We start from the raw sequence: 22,365 nt of genomic DNA, 5'->3' as shown, positions 1-22,365 counted from the left end.
AATGATCAACTCTGAAGGACCTTGCAGATTAATTTGGTTGAGTTGCTCTTACTTTCAGTGGAGAATTTGCCTGATGTCCATGAATTGCATGGTTCTTAGCCATACTTTGCTCAAAGTCTAGCTATTGTGCATGATTAATAGGGCAGAACTTTACTGTGCCTAAAACTCTGGTCCCACCCCTGCATACTCTGTGTGACTTTGAGAAATTCCATCGCAGCCATCGCTGAGGTCTTTAAGGAGCTAAAACTTTATGTTGGATTATTTCATGGAAGACTTTACTTAGCACGCAGTCTTTCATAGGATGGTTTGGAGACTGCAAGGCTGAGTGGATCTGTGTTTTCTCATGTCTTTGGAAGTTTATTCATCAGGAAACCTTTAGGTGTGCCCTGTAGACACTGTCACACTTCAGGAGCTGGTGAGAGTGGTTAATGTATTAAAGCTTTTTACCCCCCTTGTTGAGTAATTTAAAGTAATTTGTTGATTCTAATGGATCGTATGATGGCAAAAATTACCACAAATTAACCTTTGCACGTTTTTAGTAGGCTTGGGATCTATGCCATTTTTACATATTGATAATCAGAATATTTTCCCATTGACTATCGATATCTATCTAGATTTTTTCTGATATAAACAGTGCTTCTCATTCCACAATAGTTTTTTCAAACATATTTCTCAACAAAGATTTGGTAAAGTGTGAGTGGCAGGGTTAATTAAAGTGGGTTGCACACTGGATGGGTCTGGCGGACAACATGGCACTTTCTAAAATTTGAAACAATTATTTTCTATGAAGGTACGCACACACACACACACACACACACACCAATGGCTCGCAGTCTCCAGATGCTGTTTGGTGTTTCCCACAGGATTTTTTGAGACTGGTGGGTAGACCTCGGACCTTCTTAACAAGTCACACCTGCAAAGCATAGATGAGATGGAGTTTAACGCAGTTCATAATGGTCAAAACACAAATTCGACTAGACCATGGCTCAGCATTAAGCATTGTCATGTGCTGTCCACCGGACAACTAAATTAGTCATTCACTTGTCTGAGTGAAAAAGGTACTTGTCCGGAGAGAAAAAAAAGGAAATTTAAGTTAAATAAATTTAAGCTCAAGTAATATGTCAAAGTTGGCTATTATCTGGGGAGGAGGCTATTATCATATGATAATTAATTCATGCTACATATGGTAGTCAAATAAAGAAATCCATTGCCACCATTAACAGCAGGGATGCTCATAGTTATAGAGATCTAATTTTTCATCATGTTATTGCAGCAAGATCTACCATGTACAATAAAGGCTACACATTATCACACTACCAAAATTTGAGTAGTTGATTGTGATATTTGACGATTCTCAATACCAGTTTCAAAACCACAACAAATAATAACACTAACTAATATGTTAATTATGGAAGAATGTTTTCAAGTTATTATTTATTCAAGACTAGTTAACAGTCAGAAAAAAAATAACAATAGAAAACGGCAATGAATAGATATAGATTAAAATAATTGAACAAAAAATACAAATTAAGAAAATTCAGTGCTTTTATTTACTGCTTTAAAAGTGTTTAACAGCTGTAGGCTATCAAGTATTCAAGTAAACATTCAGAACAAAATGTAATATAAAACTACAACTGGTCTTTACTGTATGACTATAATACTTTTTAAAGCTACTAAAGTTACTCAGTCAAGAGCAATGTGTGTTTTCTCGTTTTCTTTTTAATGGTTGTTTGATTATTATAATGACACACTGGACAGCAGCAGGTCTATTAGCTTACATTTACACTTACAAGTCCGACATTTTAATACAAATCCTCTTTTCTCTGCTGGTTACATTCACTTTAGACTTCAAATTCAAATTTGTTTGCAAATATTTTACAAGGCCAGTGTGTCAGTAGCACACAAACATTTTGAGAGTGGTCACTGCCATTCTGCATTTATTATTTATGGTTATCTCTAGTTTATTGGACATTTGTCACATACTGCTGACATCTCCACATGGCACTTAACTATATATATATATATATATATATATATATATATATATATATATATATATATATATATATATATATATATATATATATATATATTAGCATTTTAAATATATACATGGGCAATTTAGGCCTATTATCCCCTGGCCATCATATAGTCATCTTTTTCGTTTTCTAAAATGTTTTTACTTTTCTTGATTAAGTTAATAATAATATTTGATAAGTTCTGTACTGCATTCCATTGCAGAAAGCCTCAGTAACATACTGTTCTCTTTTAAGTGTGTAATCTTCAACTGGATGTAAACGGATAGATAGATATACTTTATCGATCCTCATAAGGAAAAGCAGCACAGAAGCCAATACCCCTGGAGCAACCTAAGCTGAAGTTCCTTGTTCAAGGGTACAATGGTGGAATGGCTTTCTTGGGAACTCTGTTTCGGTTGAAGTCATAGCTACCTAGGGAATTGAACCTGCATTACCAGTTCAAGCCTTCACCAAAAGCCTAAACAATAATACCACATTATTAGAGGTGTAGTGCATGTCCTGTTATTGATATATATTCTTTACTTTTCACATTTTGCTTATGCAGAAGACCTTACGTATGAAGATGTTGGGAATTGAACCCAGAACCTTATACATGGCTTGCTCAGCCACTGACCTGCATCCACTTTTATGTTGGTAAACTGTTACCACATCATAAATACAGTTACTGTGATCAGACAATGACATAAGTGAGTCCCTGGTTATTTATGGCACATTGGTGTTTTTTGTCCCTAACTTGCTGTTCTACTAGATTTGCCATAGACAAAACAAACTAATGACCTTTATCAAGAATGATCTAAAGTTGTTTCCAAGTAAAGGTAAATAGAGTTGAGCACTTACCTGCAGTTGTTTTCCAAATATTAAGTAATCTATAAAACTACACAAATAAAGGCCAGTTATAAACATGGGCTGTGTCCTGCTTTGCATTGTTAAATTAAATGAACAAATTAAATAAAAATGTGTTATTACGTAACCTTTAGGTTCATACATATTTAAAACTTCAACTTGCATTAAACTTCTCTTCTATTTATCAAATCAAAAGTGAACCATTCTGAACTCCTGTTGTGCAAGAGCATTAGCCAAAAAAATGCACAGATGCACAAAAATAAAAAAAAATCCTTTTTGTAAAAGTATATAATTTGGACTAGGGGTCAACCGTTATGTTAGTTTTTTCCAGGGCAGATAACGATTATTAGTAGCCTAATCGAGGTGACCGGTAACAGATATGAGCAAGAATGAGGATATTGTGGCCCAAAGACAACCAAAGTAGTGGACTATGGGGGATCTTCTACCATTTATATATACATAGATAGATACTGTATTGGGGTTCAGGGGTAACCCCTGAGAGAAAAGTTATTTAAAATTCCTAATGAACCATTTTTATATTTTCCTTAAAATGCAAATCTACTTCAAACAAACAATGTACATCTTAATAGTGCAGTTTAAAAATACTGTTTGCTATAGTTAAGTATAAATGGACTGACTATCAAATAATGGAAATGTTTTCATCATAAGCAGAGAACTCGTAATTTCAAATTTTTGGTTGTCTTTTTTGCCATCCATGCCAGAGATGATGTTATCTCTGATTAATTTGCTCAAAATTTAAACTAATATCTAGATTTATTTTCAATAAGCTCAAAACATGTTAATTTAATAAAGCTAATTTTAGATGGGGGGGAAAAAAATTCTAGTCTAAATGTGCTCTGGAACCACCATAAATTGTCCTTTCACAAACCCTGCATAGAGTGGCATGCTGGCATAGAGTATTGTGATGTTTATTACAACTTCGAAATCTGATTCTTACCTTTTGAAAACAGTTTGTCCTCTCAGCATTGCATCTTTCTCTCACTGCTTTATCACCACTCCTCCACAAATACGGAGTAAAGTGCTGATTGGCCATACTTGTGACATATAACCAATTAAATAATACTGTGGGCGGGACATTGAGCCAGACTACAAGCAGTAACCTTTCAGAGAGAGGTGGTGGCAACAGAGTGCATTTTAAGGTTTTTCTGTAATCAGATTGGACAAAATAACGATTCTGATAATTAGAAAAATTATGAATAACAGATCCGATTTTTGGCCAGGCTGATAATTTGTTGACCCCTAATCTGGATGCATTTGGCTTACTGTACTTAGGGTTGAAATGGTATAAGATTTTCAGGGTATGATAACATATCATTACAATGACCCTTAAAGGAGTAACCACAGAAGGGTTTTGGGTTGCATTTCCTTTTATGTTACATAGTTTTGTTCATGGATTTCAAGTACAAGGACATGCATCAAGTGAAAAAAATATTTTTGTTGTTGATGTCAACAACAAAAGCGACAGGAAGTTTTCTCTTAAAAATTGAAGAGCATATTTAATTATGAGCCCATTATTATCCCATTTGTTTCCTAATTTCAAACATAATTCAAAGAGAACATACATATTACACAGGAGGAAAGGATCCTCATTACCATGGTTAGGTCAGTGTAGTTAGTCTTAAATAATGGTAGTAATAATAACAAATTATATTATTTATGAAAAAATAATTACCAGCTGAAACACATCTTGAAACTTTAACTACAATTGCCACTGTTGATATAAAATTAGGTCTAATAGATTCTACCTTTTAGATTATTTCAAATGAAACTATAAACTATAAATTTTGTAAAGGTAATGATGTATGATGAAAAAACATTAGCGCATAACACAGTGTTGCTCTTTTTCTCCTCAGAGCTGTTTGGCATGTCAGGGCTGCCTACTGTTTGAGAGGTTCAACTTGACTTCCTCTGTAATGCTTTAAACCAGATATGTCTCACTAGAACTGAAATTGGTCATATGAGTTGAGATCTGCGCTTCACACTATCAAGGGAAGCCTGGTTGTTGCACATGACCAGAGAGAAGAGTAGATCATGATCGCCAGCTGGTTACGTTACACTCGTGCGAAAGTGCAGATGAAAAGCCTTTAACTGATTGCGAGATTATCATTAAATCTGCCTCGTCAGTCCCAAATAGGCCACCATTTCGGCAGCCGCCGAAATATCTTCAATGGGAGAACCATGGAATGCTTTTATTCCTGCTGTCTGTGACCCAGTCCGAATAGACCTGCAAACCACCAGTTGAGAAACACTCCTTTAACTCACACTCACTTATGTCAGACCCCCTCGCCTCTCTCTGACATTTTCTCAGCTGCACGCGTGCGTGTGTGTGTGTGTGTGTGTGTGTGTGTGTGTCAGGCGTGGTGCTGGCCACCCACCCCCTCGTGTACCTTTCCGGCCTTCATAGGTGCTCGCTAACAGCACTTGCCCCTACAGTCTGTTAAGGCTAAATGGGGGGTCTTTGTGTGTGAGTGTGTGTGAGTGTGTGTGTGTGTGTGTGTGTGTGTGTGTGTGTGTGTGTGTGAGCGTGTATTTATCACTTTGTGGGGACCAAATGTCCCCATAAGGATAGTAAAACCCGAAATTTTTGACCTTGTGGGGACATTTTGTCGGTCCCCATGAGGAAAACAGCTTATAAATCATACTAAATTATGTTTTTTGAAAATGTAAAAATGCAGAAAGTTTTCTGTGAGGGTTAGGTTTAGGGGTAGGGTTAGGTTTAGGGGATAGAATATAAAGTTTGTACAGTATAAAAACCATTATGTCTATGGAAAGTCCCCATAAAACATGGAAACACAACATGTGTGTGTGTGTGTGTGTGTGTGTGTGTGTGTGGCGTAAGTTGACGGCAGTCAAGGAGGAAAGGAGATGTGCACGTGCAAGTGAGATTCTCCATCCGATACCGTAGATAAGCAAATGTATCTGGTATGAAAACCGTACATTTTCATACTGTGGTATACCGTGAAACCGGTATACCGCTGTAACCCTAACTATTACTTGACTTGTGCTAATTCTTATCCTGCATTTCGAATGGCTATTCAAATTTTGTCACAGTGCTAGTGAAGTTTTCTGTGATCAGATCATTTTGGAGATTTTGTTAAAACTGTTCAACAATTCTTTCTTACAAAGATAAGGCTGATAGATGTTGTACTGGTCTTTGTGAAAGCACACATTTTATGCCCATGTGCTGGAATTCATCCAAACCTCTTGGCGTGTAACAAGTGACAGACATCTATTAATGATGTGACAATTATATGTTGACAAGTGTTAAACAAGAACTTCAAAAGATCTAGCTTATAAACTGTATGTTTCTTTAAGTTTATATTAAGCCCATTTAGAATGTCACAGACACTTTACAAAAGCAATAAAGATAAAAGCTGTTTGACTGAAAAATTGAACACAAAGGATGTAATGCACACAAGATAGTACATATGAGGGTTTAGACATTGCAGAAAATACTTCAGCACTGCTACAGAAATTAATGTGAAAGGTTGGAATTGAGTTATATTGTCAGTTAATAGACTGATGGTAGGGTGCTGTTTTTGAAACAAATTATTTATAATTGTATTAAATTTTCCCTACCATTTAATTAGTGTTTGGAAGGTATTTATTTTTTGCCTTTTTGTGTGTTTTAGTGGATTGTCTCACTACATTCTCTAAGATTCCTGAGGCAAACTGGCAGTGCCAGGAAAAGCACAGGAATGTTGGAGATTTGTTTGATTATCCAAATGTAGTAAATTATCTTTGACAGCCTGAAGCCCATTGGACTTGCATGATACAGCATCTGGGATACATTTATTTTGAATTAGATGAACCTGGTCAAGTTTAAAACTTTCCCTCTGCCTTTGATTTTTTCTAGTGAAGAATGAGAACATTATGTGGTCCCACATACTGTATTTCTTCATGTCATTTCTGGTAAAAAGTGATGTAATTGTTACCTTTTTGGCAACAAGCTATCTGTATACTTGGAGAATCTGTCTTTCTAGGTTGCGTTTACCTTTGTGCTTAATTTCCCTGGAAGAAATGTGGCCATTTTGATTTGAACTACGTGTTAATATAGTTCCGATCCTGAAACTAATGAGCTGCCTCGCTGTCTACTGACAGCATAGGCATCTTTCTTTTCAAGTTGGTTGTAATCAAATTACATTCAAAGGTTTTTGCAAAATGAAGTCAATGGGTTTGCAGGTTGGTGTATGAAAGAAACATCAATGTTTATTATGCAATTTCTCTATATGTAGCCTTGGCTTTAGTCAACCACAAGAAGACAAATTGTTACCAAAAAGTTTCTAGCCTAGGCTAAAGTCAGTTATGTTTGTCCCTTGAAAATGATTTAGGTCTAATTTGATGAAAACTATTTGAATGGTACTCAGTGGCATGGTAGATTTTCAAGCAACTTCTGAAGTTGTAGTTGGGTGGCCTGACGTGTCTGTTGTGCAACTTTCTTAAGGCAGCATCTTTTCATGCCCATAAAGACTGACTACAGCATGAGCCAATAGTATTCGAGTGCGGGCTGTGAAGGAAAATGTAATTGGTTTAAGCCACTGAACGTGCAAAGATGAGGATCTATTGACCTACTGAAGGAGAGGAGGTGGTATTGTATGTCGTTCGTTTACTTTTGATAAACTCATTAAACAAAGAGGGAAAGAGGCTGTATGAATTATGAGTAAACGTGACCGATAACATTACAATAAAATCAAGATGTTTTCCAATGTAAAACCTGAGATCCTGAAGCAAAACCTGTTGAGAAGCACTGAGTTAAAGGTACAGACAGGAGCAGTCTGGCTGCACTGTTGTGCAATTACAGTGCATGTTAATTATTAATTATCATAGGACATTACTTTAAAAGCTCACACAGCTGATGTTATTTTTCATTTTGTAGTTAATTTAACATGCTATTCTAACATGTAAACTAACATGCTTTAGTTATATTACACGTTATAATTACATGCAATTTTTTTTATCATGTTTATAATTAGGTTTATTATTATTTTTCTGTTATCTTTCTTATTCTATTTATTTTATTTATTTTCAAAAGGGAGACTTTTTTTTTTACACATTTAAAAAATTGTTTAAAGTTTCAATTATAATAAAGGGTTTGTTAAAAAAAAAAAATTCTTTATGAGTCATTGTTAGGGATGCACCTATTGTGAAATTCTGGGCTGATACCGTTTTTCTTTTATTTATATTTTGTTTATTTATTTTTTGCTGTTATTTAATCCCCCTTTTGTGGCAGTGAAACAAAGAAATCTTGATTATAAAAAATAAATGAGCTGTTTTTACATCTTTCAGCCCTGCATCACACTATCTTTGAATGAAACAAATTAAATCATACACATTTATGAAACAACATTTAATTGTGAAAAAAAACTTTTTCAAGAGCCATTATAGCCTACTATACCCCTGCTATACAGCAGAATTTTTCACTAAATCACAGACCAGACAGTAAAATACTCCCACACCACCGACATTTTCTTGCAATTATTTTAAAACAAACCACACGTGCGCATGGCATCCGTTGCCCTCTTACGTCATGCCAGAGTTGTGGGTGGTATTATAATTCCACCTGTTGGACCTTCTCCGAAACTGCTGCTGGGTAGGCAACTGTTGTCCAAGTTGACCGCAAATAACCAAGACATATAAGCAGATAAACATCGGCCACTGCCACGACATCGTATTTGCCGATAGGCCGATTTGATAACCAAAAGCGATATTAAGGCGAATATCGGCCGATACCGATGTTTGGCAGATACATCGGTGCATCCCTAGTCATTGTAACTGATAATAATAATAATTGTGTAATACTTTATACTGTGATATTTTGGCCATACATATTTTGGTTATCATACCGTGAAAATCTCATACCGTTGCAACCCTAGTTACAATAATATATGGTTTGTATTCTTCAAGCTTTCTGGTTATTTTTAGAACTTTATAAATGTTTATTATAGAAAATTATAATATTCTGAATTAATATGAGCTGGCTATCTTAAATTGTGTAAAAACACAGTTTCAAAATACCATCTACAGAATGGAATACACAAAATATGCACAAATTGTGTCATGGGGGGTTGAGCAGCCCCAAGATTGAAATCCTAGAATCGCCCCTGATTTATATTATCTGTTTGTATTTATGTTTGGTAAAAATAGTGCAAGTAATTAATTTGCATTGAGGCATTTCATTATTTGACAAATATTATTACAACTATTTGGGCTTCCAGAGCCCTTCAGTTCTCAAATCCTCTCAGTAAATGAACACACAGATAATAAAGCGAACATGAATAACCCATCTAAAAGTATTCTAGTGTCATTTTAAGCTATTCCTCCAATGATGCATGTAATTATGGGTCCGGCGTTGGGGGAGTGCACAACAGCACCGCTGTTGAAAAAAATCGTAGGGGAAACACTGAAAAGGCTGATTTATACTTCTGTGTTGAACCTATGCCGTAGGTTACACAAAGCTACCACGGTTACAGTGTTGCCTGACGTGCACCTATTAAAAACTGTAACTGCGCGTCGCATAGACACAACAACAGCTGTGATTGGTCTGCTTTTGTTACCAGAGAGCTCCCTGAGCATGACAAGAAATTATATTTGGTAGCGTCATATTTTCTTCAAGATTATTTTATATATGCATCTATATCCACTGATTAGGGATCGTGTCCCATTGTGTTTGGACCCGTTTTTGTATGAACAAACGAAAACACGACAAAAGACATCTATTTATGTTTAAATAAACTGTGCTGTTTTTCTTGTGTCTTTTACTCTCTGTACAGTACATCAGTTATATGAGTGAAACAATATTTGTCATATTCTACTCTTTAACTTTCTGATCTGTATGATCTTTTCACCGTATGTTTGAAAGTATGGTGTAAATAATCATGTTTCACAAGTTAAGAAAACCAAACACTTCTAATTTGTTCCCCTTATTTTTGCTGCCACTTGTACAGATGATTACAAGTGGACATGAGATCTAGAGCACAGGATGGGGAAGTGTTTTGTCATCGTCACCGAAACACGTTCTTGAAGGAGAGAACAGCAACCAGGTCAATGTCCAAACACACAAAGTTGTGATGATTATGTTGAAAATAACTAACTAGCGTTAGCAAATGTGTTATCTTTATAAAAGTACATTTGAGCCACTTTGCACTTTCAGTGCAGAACCATTGGCCTCCATACTCGCTGACAAGTTTTCAAAATGTAGGATGGTAGGGAAAGTCATTTATATTCATGAATAAATCAATAAATGATTAAATGATTCAGTAATATTCATCAGGAAATCTCTACCTGATTGGTCCGAGAAAATATAATCTGACCCCCAAACCAAACCCTAACAAATCAGTTAGAGATTTCCTCATTAATATGAACGGAATGTGTCTTACAGTTACAGAAATCCTCCCCTCACTGCATTTCCTACAGATGCGTTTTGTAAATTACAGGGAAAGTGACTAGGGCTGCCCCCGACCAAAGATTATCCTAGTCGACTAGGAGTTAATTTAAGCCATTGGGGGATTTAGGGCTGAGAAAGAATATTATAAGTAACATTGCTAACACTGTTCTACATTACAAATAATTACTAAACCATAATAATGAGCCTTTAAAATAAAAATTGTACAAGCGCACGCACGAATCGAGCCGCAGTGACACTGGCAAAAGCAGTAATAATTCCAAAAGTGTAAAAAAAAAAAAACAGCAAGGAGACTGTCTGAACATTTTGTTAATTTATAGAGAGAAATGCAAATTAGGGTTGTGCCGACAGAAGATGATCTCTGGGATTGACGATGGTCAGAGTAATTGCCAATAGCTGATGCTTTTGACCATGTCAAGATCAGAGATGCGCTTCAAGAAACACTTTATTATGTATATATATATATATCGTGAAGGAGGGAACAAAACAAATGTATTCACACACATATAGTATTTTCAAGGACAACAAAATACCCGACTGCTAGAGAGTGCACAGATGAAGTAGATTCTTTGCCAGAGAGATGTTTTCCTTCACAACTTTTTTTAAACTTTTTTTATGTGGAATTTTTTTTTGCCACCAATCAAAACCTGGTCGACCAAGACTCTTCTCATCGACTAACATTTGTTTGACTATCAGGGGGCAGCCCTAAAAGTGACTAGTCGACTTCAGATGGATAGTATCGGCTACATTGGTTAAAGTCCCCTAGTGTGTGGGTGGGATGTTTCTAATGTGGGGTTCACACAACTGTCTTTCAGCTTATTTTATTTCTTGTGTTTGACGGTACATGGCTGTAAAATTAATTAAATCTGTTATGGAGTATACATGAAATAAGAAAGCTTATTTGTTTTTATCTTATTTAAACTGCATTTATACTGAAAAATTCCTCTCATACCATTCATTTGCCAAAGGTCTTCATAGCAATTATTTAAAATCTTCTGTCAATAAACCCAAATAATCCTGTTATACACCATGTGCATTCTCCATGTAGCCTTTCACATACTACTCTACTGTATTTGTTTTTCATTAGTGTTCTCTCATGGCACAAAGGGCAGCAATTTATTGAGCACTAGTAAACCTAATTGCAGACAACAGCATTCATCAGTTGGCATGTCATGCCCCAACTCGTTTTGAGCAAACTGACTGTGAGGATCTATTCACCTACATACTGAAAGTCATCATTGCCAAAGTCTGTTAATGATAGTCTTTTTTTGAGGAGTGGCAAATAAACGGGAGTAACAAGTAGACTAGACCAGCATTCATTAGTAAATTTCAAAAGAGCTTATCTTATAACTGAACAATGCATGCCCATTCACATTCAAGATAATAAATACCTGGTAATATATTGAACCTCAATTTTAAAGAAATGGTTCTCCTAAAGTGAAGCCTTATGTTGTTTCAAACCAGTATAACTTATTTTCTTCCATGGAAAACAAAAAAGGTGTTTTTAGCCTCAATCACCATTAACTTTGATTGTATGGAAAAATAAAGCAGTGAAAATGACTGAAGGTGTCATTCTGCCTAACATCACCTTTTGTGTTGCATGGAAGAAAGTCATCAAAGTTTGGAACAACATGAGGGTAATTATGGATGAATTATCCCTTTGATTTGTTTAACATATTTCAAGACCTTTGTGCCTATCTTTTCTGAGTGCGTGCTTTATGTATATACACACATTCACACACCTTTATTGTTTAGGCACCTCCAAACAGCCAAAGGCTGGTGTGAAAATAGTGGTGTTTGTGTAAAGAAACAGTCCGTTTGTGTAGGCTGCCTTTTGTGGAGTCATCCCATCTGTGGTCTGGAAGGTATTATGAAATGTCATACAAATTATTTTCCATTACCTCATGAATGCTTCTACATGCTTCTCTGGATGCTTTGAACATACTAGGGTTTGTCCATTCTCCTGCAAACTATTAAAGGGATAGTTCACTCAAAAATGAAAATTCTGTCTTTGTTTACTCACCCAATTGTTGTTCCAAACCCATACATCTTTCCTTCATCAAACCCACAATCAAATGTTAGACAGAATGTTATCCTGAGTCACCATTCATTATTTTGGCATCTTTTTTCCATACAATTTAAGTTTATTTTTGGGTGAACTACTGTATCAGAATCAGAATCAGCTTTATTGCCAAGTATGCTTACACATACAAGGAATTTGTCTTGGTGACAGGAGCTTCCAGTCAACAACAATACAAACAATACCAAAAACAGCAGCAAGACATAGGTAATTAAAAACAAAAAAGAACACAAAATAAATAACTATACATATACGTACATACACTCACCTTCATACATACCCACATAAACACACGTAGTGCAAATCTAATACAATCTGTATATAAAGAACAAAAAACAGTATATTATGTACAGTGCAATGTAAGTAATGGCAGAAGTGGATATGTTGGATAATATAAATTAAAATTAAAATTAAACTGTGTATTGCACATAATTATTGCTCAATGGGGCAATTTAATTGTTCATTAGATGGATGGCCTGAGGGAAAAAACTGTTCCTGTGTCTGACGGTTCTGGTGTTCAGAGCTCTGAAGCGCCGGCCAGAAGGCAACAGTTCAAAAAGGTAGTGGGCTGGGTGAGTGAGGTCCAGAGTGATTTTACCAGCCTTTTTCCTCACTCTGGAAGTGTATAGTTCTTGAAGGGGGGGCAGGGGGCAACCAATAATCCTCTCAGCAGACCGAACTGTCCTTTGTAGTCTTCTGATGTCTGATTTCGTAGCTGCACCAAACCAGACTAGCTGCACCAAACCAGAGGACAGACTCAATGACTGCTGAATAGAACTGTTTCAGCAGCACTGGTGGCAGGTTGAACTTCCTCAGCTGGCGAAGGAAGTACAACCTCTGCTGGGCCTTTTTCACAATGGAGTCGATGTGTATCTCCCACTTCAGGTCCTGTGAGATGGTAGTGCCCAGGGACCTGAATGACTCCACTGCTGCCACAGTGCTGTTTAGAATGGTGAGGGGGGACAATGTTGGGGTGTTCCTCCTAAAGTCCACAATCATCTCCACTGTTTTGAGCATGTTCAGCTCCAGGTTGTTTTGACTGTGCCAGAAAGCCAGCCGTTCAACCTCCTTTCTATATGCAGACTCATCATCATCTCGGATGAGACCGATGACAGTGGTGTCGTCTGCAAACTTCAGGAGCCTGACAGAGGGGTCCTTGGTGGTGCAGTCATTGGTGTACAGGGAGAAGAGAAGTGGGGAGAGCACACATCCCTGGGGGGCACCAGTGCTGATGGTACAGGTGGTGGAAGTGAATTTTCCCTGCCTCACAAGCTGCTGCCTGTCCATCAGAAAGCTGGTAATCCACTGACAGGTAGAGGTGGGAACAGGGAGTTGGTTTAACTTAGTCCGGAGTATATCTGGTATGATTGTGTTGAAAGCCGAGCTGAAGTCCACAAAAGGATCCTTACGTATGTCCCCGGTCTGTCCAGATGTTGCAGGATATGATGCAAACCCATGTTGACTGCATCATCCACAGACCTGTTTGCTCGATAAGCAAATTGAAGGGGGTCCAGAAAGGGTCCAGTGATGTCCTTCAGGTGGGCCAACACCAGTCTCTCAAATGACTTCATGACCACAGATGTCAGGGCGACAGGTCTGTAGTCATTAAGTCCTGTGATTTTAGGTTTCTTAGGGACGGGGATAATAACTGAGCATTTGAAGCAGCATGGGACGTCACACTGCTCCAGTGATCTATTGAAGATCTGAGTGAAGATGGGGGCCAGTTGGTTAGCACAGGAACGAAGGCAAGCTGGTGAGATGCCATCTGCTCCTGGAGCCTTCCTTGTCCTTTGCTTCCGAAAGACACGGCACACATCGTCCTCACAGATCTTGAGTGCAGGTAGTGTAGCAGGAGAGGGGAGGAGGGGGGTGGCAGGAGGTGTTAATGGTTGTGTGAAATGAAGGTCCGAGTGCATGTGGGGTGTGAAATCGGGCCTTTCAAATCTGCAGTAAAACACATTCAGGTCGTCAGCCAGTCGTTGGTCCGCCACAGGGTTGGGGGTAGGAGTCCTGTAATTAGTAAGTTGTTTCAGGCCACTCCACACTGATGCAGGGTCGTTAGCTGAAAACTTGCTTTTCAGCTTCTCAGAGTAGCTTCTTTTAGCCACTCTGATTTCCTTATTCAGTGTGTTCCTGGCCTGATTATACAAGACTCTATCCCCACCCCTGTAAGCCTCCTCTTTGGCATGACGAAGCTGTCTGAGTTTCCCTGTGAACCATGTATCCCTTTAACGCTATAGAGTATGGATGTTTTAAGAGGTCTTTCCCATGGTAGGTCTCTTGATATATAGAATTTGATAGTGCCAGCAACTTTTTGGAATTAATTCTTTATTTTATTGCCTGGAGGGGCAGGAATTAAGATGCATTCCTGATGCGAAGCCACAGGGAGTTTGATACAATGTTCATTCAGTATAACTTAATATACACAGTCAGATGCTTTTGTTGGCTGGAGTTGACTCACATTCTTTGGTGTACAATCAAGTTTAGATTAAAAAAAAACCTTAGTCCTATTATTGTGCTGTACAGGCTGAAACCTTTTAGAACACACTGTGTGTGTATATTGTACATACGCTGGTCCTGTTGCAGAGGGGCAATGTCTCTTGCCGGAACACTTTTGCTTTGGGTACTCCTGTGAATTCATGACAAGCACCCCAGTGTGTGTGAGTGGAGTGCAGTGGAATATGCAATAGTTATAAAGCTCATTGCACTGTCAGCGTAGAGCTTAGGACACCAGTCAGCAGAACTCATACATTCCTTTGTGCCACATCCTTCCCCCACCCTACGCTGAGATCTGCAGAACTGCAAGGTCACGGGTAGGTGGAATGTCTCAGGCTTTTGGAAATTTCTTGCAAATTCACGGTGTGTTCTGAACTGTGGCGCATGGGTGAGCACACACGTACTCCAGACATATTGTGGTTATATAAACATGTGACGGTGCAGGGCTCAACATTAACGCTTGTCCGGGACAAGGGGATTTTTGAAGGGGCGAGTGAAAGGGAATTTTACTGATTAAAACATCTTTAATGAAAATATAACCAGCTATATTTGTGATAGACTTGGCCTGTATCAATTATTCTGCTTTTGAAATTAATCCAGAGTTTGTAGTTTTATAATTCATTAGCAATCTAGTTACAGCTGCACCCTGTTTGATTGTCAGGCGGCGTATCTGTGTGTGCTGAACGGTGTTGCAACCCTCTACAATCATGTGGGAAAATGAATCGTCATTGGCTAGTAAATGTTTGTTTTTACTCGCCAGACTATTGATGACATGTAAGCATAATGTATCTAAAAATATATTAAGCAAATTGAGAGATGGGGCCTCTTCATATATATTCATGCAATATAGTATATTGTAATATTTTTTTTTTATTTTTTTTTTGCTTTATATTTTAATCACATTTTATGATTAAAATCGCATTTTAATAATGATACAAGCTGTTGTCACTGCTTGAAATTTTGTACACATTTTAAACAAAACAATTCATAAGGTAGGAACCTAATAATGAATATTAGGGGTCATGATTGGGAAATTTGGCTGACAATTAATTATCAAACAAATAATTGCGATTATGAAGATTAATTGCCTGTTTAAGTCTATGATTATTCATTGTCTGTTTTAGGTGTTTCACGAATATGACGATTAATTGCCATACAAAATCACTATGGGTGCTTCATGCACACAACTATGTAATTTATACAAATTTGTTTATATAATAAAATAATGTATATGATTTCCTTTTTAGCCTTCAAAAACGTATGAATGACAGTCATGTATGAAAGTATACAATTTTAATAATTAAAATAATATTTTAATTATCAAAATATGTCTAAATAACGAAAATATATGTCTCTTATTTGTCCTATTTACTTTTGATCCATTGGACTTTTTCAATGTTTTGTTTTCTTTTGCTTCTTTTGTAACCCAGACGACATGTATAGCTATTATATTATATTATATTATATTATATTATATTATATTATATTATATTATATTATATTATATTATATTATGCAATAGTCAAATATATCTGCCTTAAATTCTTCACTTTCACACATTATTGTAAGGCTCTCTGATTAACTCACAAGCCCTTATTTCTCATGAAGGAAAACTTTGAGATTCTGTTTCTTGTACTTTATCATCTCCACAGAAATAGAGCAGGGCATCTCCTCTGTCTCACTGCGTGTTATTAACACTGCGTGAATAAACCTAGAATGACCATGGACATTTGCCATTACATGGTAGTTAAGTGAAACTGGAGTGCTTTGCGTTCACAAAATTAATAAGTTTATACTTTGTTTATATTTTTGCTGGAGTTTGGACCAAGCCTCTGTAGAAGGCGTGCACATCAGAGTGCTTGAGATGTGGTTCAGCTTCACACTCTCTCAATAGAGCTGTTCTTGTGACGTCTGCAGTGTGGTTCCCTGAGATGCTCGAAGTTCAACTAAATGAGACAAGGCTGAATCCAGCTTCTTAATCAACTGCTTTTTATTCAGTAAAAGGGCCTCGATGCTTCGACACTACACAACTCTATCACTGGCGAGTGCAATGTTAATATTTACTTGTCAGTGGCTAATGACAGACGCTTTTTGGTCTCATAGTGCAAAATTTACTTGATTTACTTGCAATGTAGGGGGCTGTGTTGGGTAAGTCACTCAAAAAAAAAATAATATATGAATTATTAACTACTAATGACATCTTCTACAGTGTAATTAGATTACTGCACTAATTACTTTCTGAAAAGTAATTGCATTACGTATTACTAATTTTTAAATTTTAAAATTATTACTTTCTAAAACCTATGTCAACCTCGACCAGATGAACAGTTTCATGTCTATCCTTGTATTGTTCTTTAAATTATTTCCAAAAAATTATTTTATATCAAATAAATTATTCTTGAACTGGCCAAATAATTTAAGAGGGCACTATTATTTTATATTGAATTGCTCTATAGTCAGTACATTATTTAATGCAATTACATCAGAAGTAATTAAATTACAAAAAATTAAGAGTAATCTCTTTACTTTTTTTTTCAAGGAAAAAGTCATTTAATTACTTAGTTATGCAATACACCTAACACTGGTGCTGAACATGCGCTTGTTCTGAAAACGCTCACGCTAATGCGCGCCTGAATGGATAAATGCAAAAAAGCCCTTTTTTGTGAGGCATTCATTTAAACACAGAGTGTGATGCCTAATGTGACCATAAACAGTTGAGAGCCAAAAGCGGATTTGTATTAAAATGTCGGACTTGTAAGTGGAACAATGGGAGTGGGAGACAAGGGAAGGGAAAAACAAAAAAGAGAGGGAAAGGCCAACACAGATCAACAGCAGGAGAGAGCAAGAGAGAGAGAGAGAGAGAGAGAGAGCTAGAGAGAGAGAGAGACTTACTTGCCGGTTCTCTGATATGCCATAGTCTTGCTTTGTTTGCACTAAATATGCTTCTTATGTGGGACACGGATGTGCGGAGTGATTGAAACCTGAAGTTGCACTCTACTCTGCCTCCATCAAAATGTGAGATCCGGTAACTGGATTTTCAAGTAGAATTTTCTATTTTAAAGGGCTGTGGAGCAATTCGACCATGTCAAACGGCTAAACTGCTCCAGCATTCTGAACAGAACTGATGAGTGATAGAGAAAACACCTGCCCTGCACCAACATTATTTGCAACACTTTTCACATCAAGACCCTTACTAACATTTGTGAATTATTTATCAATAAACTTCTTCAGTACAACTGTGGAAGTTGTTGCCAAGAAAAAAACAAGGTTAGCACATACTCTCCTGTTGGAAACAATTTGTGGGTAGGGAAGTATTTTGTATTGAAAGACTTGCTTGACTGTTGAAGAGATGACAAATTGTCACTGTAATGTTTACCTCATTCCACAAGGTAATGAGCTGTCATCAAACGACTGATGATCACATGTATGTGACTGTTTTTTTTACATTATTGGTTTTATGTATTATTTTTGTCAACAACTGAAGTACCTTATTTTGTTGTGGATGTCCCAATGTGGAAACTGGATTTGCACTTTTCAGAAAGCTCAATTAAATATTCAAATTATATTTTGGTTGCATTTTTGAGATTATTGATGGTGTAAAATAGGCACATAATATTTTATACCGATCACAGGCCCCTGAATCGAAATCACGCTGTGGCAGACTTTGAGTTATCTGCAAACCTCGAATCTCTGGCTAAGAGAATTGATATAAGATTATATCATGATAAAACTTCCGATTTACACCTCTTCTATTTGGTATTCCAATAAAGTTGAAAGAATACCATTGTAAAGCGATCAATGGAAAGGAGGAGGCGAGAACCGGCTTGTCAATATAAATAATAGTTTAATATAAAACTTAAACAAAAGACAAACACACACGTGACGGACATGTCCGTAAATGATCTCTCTCTCTCCCGCACGATCCTCTGCAGTCGACCTTTATCCCTCACGGAGGCATAATTCTTGGGTTTCAGTCACGTGATTATGATGACGCGTGAAGGCGGAGCGATTTCAGATGGAGGGCAGGAAGTAAACATGGAGAATACGTCTATGGAGGAAACCGTTGCGGAGAGTCCGTATTGTACGAATTTAGAACCAGTTTCAAGAAATAGATACAAGGAGTTAGTAAACGCATATGTTGGACGTGACCCGTTCCTCATGAAGATGAGTGAGTTTTCGGTCGAACTTGAAGATTTGCCGACAGTGGAGGCTGTTGACATCACCAACTATCTGGTCCTTCAAACATCGTACTACACCAGACAGCAAATGAAGGCATATAAAAGTCTGAACGATCTTTTGCTCGTTCAAAGATCTTGAACTTTGGGATAATGTTATCCCTAAAGTTGAGTGCTTTTTTAGAAATGGTATACTTCCAGAAATACTGGGACAGCAATTTACAAACTCATATGTGTAATGTAATGAAAGGATCCAGGTAGGGTTGGGCGATGTCCCCTAAATTGGCAGTTGACGATGTTGACAGTAAAACATCGCGATGGACGATGATATCGTCGGTGGGGTGGGGCGGGGGGATTATATAATTTCATATAATTTTCAAAAATTATGTGAAAAATTATAATTTCGTTATTTTACTAACCCAACTAATGACTCGTCGGCGCTTTATCAGTAGGTTGCACCGACACGTGAAGCATTTTTTTTTAGCTTTCACTTAAGAAGAGTTATGCACTTTTTATTTTAATATATCTCTTTACATAAATACTATTTTCCACTTAAAAACTATAATTTCGTTATTTTACTCACTGATGAGCAAAAGGTCGAGACAGAAATGACCATGTACCTGCAGGAAATGGCCATTGATGGGGAAGAGGACCCGCTGACTTGGTGGAAAACGAACGACAAAAGGTTTCCGCTCATGGCAAGATTAGCACGGAAATATCTGTGCATATGTGCTACCAGTACTCCATCAGAGCGGGTCTTCAGCACAGCGGGTAGTGTAGTTACTCCAATCCGCAGCTTATTAAAACCAGATAAAGTGAATATGTTGGTATTTCTGGCCAGAAACATCGAAATTTAAACATGGTCTATGGTGAAAGATATTAGACTTCTTTACGCATTTTTCAGCCATCCGCTATGGAGCTATTCGATTTTGCATATTATTTTTTAAACGTTCATTTGTGTAGTTCATATGACCACTTTACAATATTTCAATAACATAATTTATTTTGTAGCCTGTGCTGAAGTTAATTGTGCTGCTAATTATTGTGCTGCTAATTATAAGTGAAATGTTAATGCCGAGTTTCGGTCTGAGTGTTGTTCCTGTTTTCTTGTTCTATGTTTTAATAAATGTGTGTTATTCATATTCACATTGTTTCTTTCATTTGATTTGACATTATGGATTTATGGCCAAGGAAATTTTTCTTTAACAGTATTAACCAGACAAAAGTTATTTGACGTTCGCTGGTCTGGGTTTATCTTAAACTGCCGCTTCAGTGTATACAAGAGCTATGTGACAATGAGCAAGATTTTCTGAGACACTATAACTACTAATAATTAATTAATAAAGGCTATTTTCTTGTAGCCTACAACATAAAATATTTTAATCTAAATGTACAGTGTAAGACATGTAAAAAAAGACAAGAAGCTAACAATGTCAAGATCAATATTTGTGTAGCCTGCCTGACACGGTATTTTCACAGACTAACACGCCACGTCTCTGGCATATACTACAGTATTTAAAATAGCATATATGCATTAGTTATATTCTCAATTTAATTTACAGAGCAATCCCTGCAAAGTTTTTAGGTTAACTATAGAAGAGACTAGGATTAGTGAGTCACACTAGCAAGACTCGCAAAAGGGGGCGTGGCATCACAATGGTGGCTCTACATCGTGATGTTGGTCAGCCATCACGATGGACGATCCAGGCACTCTTGAAAGTGGGCTGTGTGATATTGCTGTTATATCAATATGGTTGTATGAGACAAGATTACAGTTTGACTATTGTTATGAGTGTGGTCTTTGTGAGTTCTGGCTGTTGTATAATTTAAATGAAAAGATTAAATGCCATTGAGAAGACAGAATTATACATGGTGGTTTATTTACAAGATTAGATTTTTCAACAATTGTTATAATAACAAGAACATGGTGTGCAATAACAGATTAGAATCCATTTCATTACATATAATACATATAGCCAGTACAATTGGACTAGTGGATAAAAGTATTACACTTGTTGAAAACATATTAACAGACTGATATGTGTCGGGGCTCAGGTACTACTACTCCATGTCCTCTTACTTATCATCATCAGAGCCAAGAAGCAGGGATCAGGTATTGGACACTACATGTGTGAGGGCTCAGGTACTGGACTGACTGATTATTATCCCTATCCCTCCCTCCTCCTTACTCCAATGGGACAATAGACTCCAAAAGAGTAGACAAGACACAGCAAATAACCCCAATCGTGTCAATCAATGCTAGTGCCTCACCTTGTTTTGTTGCCATGTGCTCTATGGGCATAGCCCTGCTTTGCAGAATCTGATATTTTCTTCTGACTAAACCGATAACTCTCTCAACATGAATACGCAAATTCGCTATTTTTTTTGTGTCTGCCACCTCATACGCTGACAGCTGTTTTCTCCCCTTGGTAAATGCAGGTATCTGTAGTGAAGCACAGTAAAATCCCACACTATCACCAATATTGAACCCACGGTCTGCTAGGACAATATCTCCAGGTAACAGGTTTTTTAGGAGGCCACTCTCTATTGTGATCTGTTTATCGCTGACTCTCCCTCCCCAGGCACAAGATATGTAAGTGACATAGCCTTGGGGTGCAATACCAATCAGAAATTTTACAGTATGGTGATGCTTGTAGTTTGACCACGTTTGTGCTTGGGCTAGTAAATTAGAGGGCTTCTCAATAAAAACTTCGAAACAGTCAACTGTCACAGCAATTTTACATCCAAATGCCTGTCTGAATCCCATTGGCATTGTAGCTTGAAGAACATGTCGCTCTGGCCACTCAATTTGAAATTCCAACCTTTCATGAAGTATGTCAATTACTTTATGCCAAATTCTAGAAGCAGTTGGCAGAGAGATCTTGAACCTGAAAGCTAAATATTTCAGCGGGAGATTTAGTCTCAGCTTCATCAAAACTAAAATGAACTGTTCAAATTTAGACAGCACAGACACAGGACCACAGCTGATGTAGGGTTTGCATTAGGGCTGGGACGACGCGTCGACGTAATCGATGACGTCGACGAAAAAAATACGTTGACGCAAAATATGCGCGTCGATTCGTCAGACCAAAACAAAGATGGCGCCGCCGGAGAGTAGAAGCAAAACGAGTGGCTCCTCAGACTACCAGAAGTGCAAGGCGGCACGTACTCGTTCATCTAAAGTGTGGGAATTCTTTAATTTAAAAGGAAAAAATTATGTGATATGTTGTCTTTGCAAAATGGAGATGGCTTTCCATTCTAGCACCACGGCAATGCACCAGCACTAGGGCTGGGATGACGTCGATGCAA

The 22,365-nt window shown here is 37.3% G+C and overlaps 1 protein-coding gene and 1 long non-coding RNA gene across 6 annotated transcripts in view; one reads left to right on the top strand and one right to left on the bottom strand.

Moving 5' to 3' along the window:
* LOC127646417 (protein Shroom2-like) overlaps positions 1-22,365 on the top strand; it is an 86,693-nt gene that overhangs the window by 3,593 nt on the left and 60,735 nt on the right. Inside the window, exons 1-2 of one of the 5 annotated variants that reach the window (XM_052130041.1) lie at positions 7,448-7,488; positions 9,848-9,943. The exons of 2 other annotated variants lie outside the window; for them this stretch is intronic. Coding sequence is in view for 1 of the 3 variants with exons in the window: in XM_052130038.1 (XP_051985998.1) it covers positions 14,654-14,656 (3 nt within the window). In the remaining 2 variants the exon portion in view is untranslated. Of the gene's footprint in view, positions 1-285; positions 416-7,447; positions 7,489-9,847; positions 9,944-14,607; positions 14,657-22,365 lie in introns of those variants that run through there. 2 more of the 5 variants (XM_052130039.1, XM_052130038.1) reach the window with 2 other exon arrangements.
* Positions 407-22,365, bottom strand: part of LOC127646420 (uncharacterized) — a 63,152-nt gene continuing 41,193 nt past the window's right edge. The window contains exon 3 of the long non-coding RNA XR_007970933.1: positions 407-913. This is a non-coding gene — a long non-coding RNA (uncharacterized LOC127646420). The remainder of the gene's footprint in view (positions 914-22,365) is intronic.

Source organism: Xyrauchen texanus, chromosome 7, assembly GCF_025860055.1.
Source record: "Xyrauchen texanus isolate HMW12.3.18 chromosome 7, RBS_HiC_50CHRs, whole genome shotgun sequence".
Lineage (NCBI taxonomy): Eukaryota > Metazoa > Chordata > Actinopteri > Cypriniformes > Catostomidae > Xyrauchen > Xyrauchen texanus.
Note: the sequence above shows the minus strand (reverse complement) of the source record. Positions and strands in the feature narration are given on the sequence as shown.